General features: G+C 52.4%; 1 protein-coding gene across 1 annotated transcript in view; it reads right to left on the bottom strand.

Annotated features, from left to right (window-relative positions):
* Nucleotides 1–5,305, bottom strand: part of Cul4a (cullin 4A) — a 38,750-nt gene that overhangs the window by 25,232 nt on the left and 8,213 nt on the right. The window contains exon 3 of the mRNA XM_004631160.2: nucleotides 4,186–4,289. Within this exon, the coding sequence (XP_004631217.1) occupies nucleotides 4,186–4,289 (104 nt within the window). The remainder of the gene's footprint in view (nucleotides 1–4,185; nucleotides 4,290–5,305) is intronic.

A 5,305-nucleotide genomic window follows, 5' to 3' on the forward strand; every position in this document is an offset into this window, starting at 1 on the left:
GAGGAGCCCCAGGCCTCTGGATGCAGAGACCCAGCAGGTGCGCACGGCGTCTATGCAGCCTGCCTGAGCCCCATCAAGTCCTGGGCCTTCAAACAACAATCTGATAACATCAGATGGCTCAGATGTGGTCAACGTTCATGACAGTGGTGAGCAGGATCAGGCATCCCTGAAATGCAGAGCAATGAGTGCTGGCCAGTGTGGAGTGACCATGGCAGGGAGGGCTCTGTAAAATCACGACAGGTATCCCCAGTCGTTTCCTGCTGCAATGGGAAGAGAACAGCACAGTGCTGCACTGGCCAAGATCCTTGGGGCCAGACATGTGGTAGGTGGAGTATGTTGGCTAGGGTGGGCATCTAGCTATCCTGGCCTACCCTAAGGCAGTACCCATGGCCAGCCCCTTCCTCACCAGCCAAGGCTAGTTCCAGCAGGGGATTTACACAGCCACAGAGGAATGATGGGCTCTTCGTGCAAGGTAGAAATGCTTATGACCAGCCACGGACAGCCTACCTGCCCCGAAGCAGGTGTAAAAAGCAAGGGCACCCCTGGACACAGGGCTAGAAGGGTGACAGCAAGCAGTTCACAGTCCTGGTCAGTTGGTCACCCCACTACTATGACCCATAGGGAACACTGCTATTTGGGTTGTGGCCTCACTGGCTGCCAATCAGCATGTGTCCTGTCACACTGGACATTCTTATGCAATTGAGTCCCCTTATTATCACTTTACACTTTACCATGACATCTGCCAATGTTTTATCTGCTTAATTAGTTTTCCTCTTTGGTCTCCATGTGCCCTGCTGAGCCACAGGCAGCGGGGCCCGCAGTTTCCTTCTCAGTTGACACAGCAATGTTGCAGGCACGCTTCCTGCACAGGCATGCATCTGAGCGTCACCAGGAGCACTGTAGACAGCAACAGTCAGTGGGCACAGTGCCCCAGGAGCTCCTAAAGTAGAAGCGTCCTCTAGGGTATCCAGTACAAGACACTCCGTAGGCCTAGTCTCTGGGAACAACACTGCAAGGGCAACCAGAGGAAGGGAGAGGGTGGGATGTGTTAGGCTCCTGAGGACGGCCTGCGTGCCGTTCTTAAAGGACTCCTGGGCCCTCCTAACCGAGCCAGGCACCTGTGGTGCAATGGCCATGATGCCTGGCTGGGAAGCAGCTGTGCCCTCCTAAGCACACATGCCTGTGTGTGTATCTGTCCACGTGTTAAGAATCTTCTGTATTCCGGGGAAGGTCATAACCAACAGCAGGGAGCCTAGTTTGGAAGGCATGAGATTCACTGAACACAGGAAGGAGCCATTCTCCTCCTGGGTGTCTGCTCTGGTCCACATCCATGACCTGATCTCAGCGCAGCCCCAGGATGTAGCGGCTGAAAACTCAGGGATGGCATTTTGTGCATCTCAGAAAATAAGCTGCATGAAAGGCCAGACCAGCCCCACAGCCAAGGGCAAGGGAAGCATGAACATGCCTGCCTCTGGAGAGGCCTGCATCCTCCCTCGTCACGAAAGCCCTTCTAGGTTACTGCTTTCCACCAAAGCTGAGCTCTGGAGGAAGAGCTGTGCCACTCTACCCCACCCTGTCCCAGTGGACACTGCCACACACACTTGATCAACACTTGCAGGTGAAATGTGCCCGCAGCCCGCAGCCCCCTCCTCGCTCACCTCCCTGCTTCATCTCGCCATCCTACCATTCTCTGCTCCCCGGACAGCTACACTGGGGGCTCCTTGGACATCCTGTACCTAGCAATGGCAGTGCCACTGGGCCCTGCTGCCCACAGGCTCTCTCCTCCTGCAACTGCGTCGGCCTGCTCAGACCTGTCCTCTTTCATTGGTTTCCCTTGCCAGCCATCAGCCCTGAGAATTCTCTTGGAGGTTATCCTGGCTTCTCTGCAGTGCTGTAACTGCTTCATTCAGCTCACAGCCACCTTAGAATGTCCATGGCAGGCACCTACAGGCACTGCCTCCTGGCAGCAAGAGGCCTCTGTCACATCTTCACCATCGGATGGAACCTCTGGCCTTGCTTTCTCTGCCTTCCCCTCCCGGGGGTCTGTCCTGTGATGCTCTCACCTCCCTGTCATGCCTCTGCACAGGTGTAACTCCTGTTGCCATGCCCTCCCCCAGCTCTGCTCCCGTATGGGAGGCCATCCTGTGGACTACACCTGTCTACGTATCCATCATCCTGCTGGAGGCCAGACTCCCATGGTGCCCGTCTCCTTCCTAGACCTAGAATGACAACTGGCAAACCACAGGGACCTCAGCATGTGCCCATGGTGAACAGGGTATGTCTTTCACCTGCAAAGTCATCTTCACATGTCAGCTCTTGCAGCTCAGAGTGAAGACTACAGGTGGCCAGGGCAGCCAAGTCCAGCCTACACCGAGTGAGGCTGGGCCCACGGGCCCTGGCACATGCGCTGCCTTCTGCTGGCCCTGTCTGGGACGCTCACTATCTTGATCTCCAACAGCATTGACCAGGTCCTTCTTTGTGCTTACACTGAACTCAAGGTCTGTGTGACTACACGTGACACATAATGTGCTCACATTTCTGTGGCCTTCCATGAAACTGGTGTAGCTTTGTCATAAGACCAAGATGTTGTGAGCCCTGGTTGCACTATGGGACTGTGCTTCCTTAGAGGGTGGCACTCAGGCTTGGGAGCTGCTTTTCCATTTACAGAGCTGGTGCACTGGTGAGGCAGGTGTCTGCTGAGTGATGGATGCATGAACACAGCAGACAGCCCAGGGGAGGGGTTCTCCCGCAGAGGTGACTGTGAACACAGGACCAAAAGGTGGTTTCCAAGCAAACCTGGACTCAGGCAAAGTAACTGACTGACAACAGCCTGCACCCCAGAGCACTGCCAGCTCCCTGGGGGCAGCAGACATGGGTACGCGTTGGCAGGCTCCAAAGGCAAGGATGGCACCGCCACCACACCTAACATCAACATCCTGGACTATCAGCCCCTCGAAATCTGGTCCACTGACCTCTTCGCAGCCCCGAGGCCTGGAACAGTCACACTGTGCAATGAGGGCTGAGAGGAGGACAAGCTCCCTGTGCTATGGAACCTGAGAAGGGGCAGGCCCCACCACTGGGCTCTGCCATGAAGACAAAGAGGCCCAGAAGAGCACAGTCACTAACACTGGCCCACAGGGACCTGGGTGGCTCAGTAATGGGAGGACAGAAGGGGCAGGCTGAGGCCAGATTAAAGGGTTTCAACATGTTGTAAGCAGCTCAGGGATTTCCTCACAGGGCACAAGTCACAGATGGTGTGGCAGCAAACCCTAGGTTGCCTTCGCCCCTGCCCAGGTATGTGCCCTGAGTAACAACGGTGCTGTGTCTAAGCCTGGTATGTGCCCACAGGCAGGGCTTCGGGTGTGTGATACTGATCAGCCCACTGAGAGGTCTACACTAGGTGTCATGTTGGCAGGGGAAACGCAGCGTCCCATGGGCACACCGGAGGGACAGTGCATATATTCCTAGTCCTCCCTCAGCTGCAATGCTTTCAGCCCACGAGGCCCGTCACACTACCCTGCCTCGGAGCCAGCCGACTATGCACTGATACCTCTACAGACAGAGTCACATAAACCTTTTCCCCTTTAGCGGGTGCGTGTTTGGTACTTTATCCAGCAACAAGAAACTGAGACAAACAGTGACCTACAGGTTCTCTCACAATTCCAGCTGACCTCAGGCAGTTTCTACTTCTGGCCCAGAACCAGCTCGAATCCCGCGAGCAGAACCCAAGGACTGTACGTGCTGCCCACCACCCCACCCCACCCTACCTCACTCCGGTGACCCTGACCCGGAAGATTGGAGCCGCCTCGCCTCCTGCTCACATGCTGAGCACTATCCTGATTTGGGAAGCTGCTCCACAGCCTAGAAAACTAACATAGGTGATTTTACTAGAATAAAAAACGGAATTTAAGTCTAAAAAATATTTTAGAACTTTTCCTAAGTATTTCAACCATGTGCAATTAATACAGTTTACCTTTCATTCATATCAGCAAACTAAGTTAAATTCTAAAAACTTCACTTAAAAGTCATTAGATTGAATAATAAACAAACATTTTCATTCTATAAATAAAAAAACTTAAAGACTATTGTTTTACTACTAACGATACTCACCCATTCTTTAGCCTTAATGTCAGTTCTAAAAGATTTAGGAATGAAAAGAAGCCTCACAAGCCAATAAAAGGATATTCTCTGAAAGGGAGGATCTGGGCCTGGACGTGGTCCTCGCAGACCTGGCGCAGCTGTCTGTAGAGCGTTGGGGAGACTTTGTGAGAGCACAGGTTCTCCACAGCCTGCAGCCAAAGAAAGTGATCATCCAGCAGGGCAGGGACTCAGCAGGAGCCCTATGGTGGCATCTAACAAGGACTCTGCCCCCGCCCGCACCCTGGGCCACGCAGGGCCCTTTCTTCCTGGGCTGGGGTCTGTGCATGGCGCAGCAGCTAACTCGGAGCACAGGGCTAGGACCTGGCCTTGCTGCATCCTGGCCCTTCTTGAGCACCTCGCACCCCTCAGCTCTGTTCGCAGTACAGCAGTTTCCAAACAGGCTCAAATATGTCCAGTCAGGCCTGGTCTCCAGCCGTGATCTGGATTCCTGACTGCTGGCAATGACCCCTTTCCCCTGATTACCAGGGAAAGGAAGACACCACAGCCTCCTGGGTCCCCTGTCTGTAAGCTAGATGTACAGTTCACTTCCTCTTTCTGTCCACACCACACTTCTAAGAACAATTTCCTTTCAAGTCTCATGTACAAAGCCAGACTCTTTTCCACATAATATGAAATATCATAAACAGAAATGTGGTTTTTCTAATGACCAGCTTTGAATGACTTAAAAAGGATGTGGGCCTGGGTTGCACAGGAAACAGACTAAGAATCAAAAAATCAACAAACCTACAACATGATTTTGCCAGGTATTCCTCAGACAGAGAGCTATTAATATAAGGAACTTAAGAAAAAAAAATTAGACCCTCCAATAAAAGACTCACTTAAAAAATGGGCAGAGGAAATGAATAGACGTTTCTCAAATAGCCAATAAATAAATGATGAAATGTTCAACATCACTGGCCATCAGAGGAATGCAAACTAAAACACTATGATTCCATCTTATCCAAGAAAGAAAGGTTATCATCAAGAAATCAGACAATAACAAGTCTGGGAGCGATGGTGCCCACCTGTAATCCCAGCACTGGGAAGGCGGAAAACAGGAGGATCACTATGAGTCCAAGCTACGTAGTGAGACCCTGTACCAAACACATTGAGAGAGAGAGAAAGAGAGAGAGAGAGAGAGAGAGAGAGAGAGAGAGAGAGAGAG

The sequence above is a fragment of the Octodon degus genome, unplaced genomic scaffold (genome assembly GCF_000260255.1).
Source record: "Octodon degus isolate 3935 unplaced genomic scaffold, OctDeg1.0 scaffold00039, whole genome shotgun sequence".
Lineage (NCBI taxonomy): Eukaryota > Metazoa > Chordata > Mammalia > Rodentia > Octodontidae > Octodon > Octodon degus.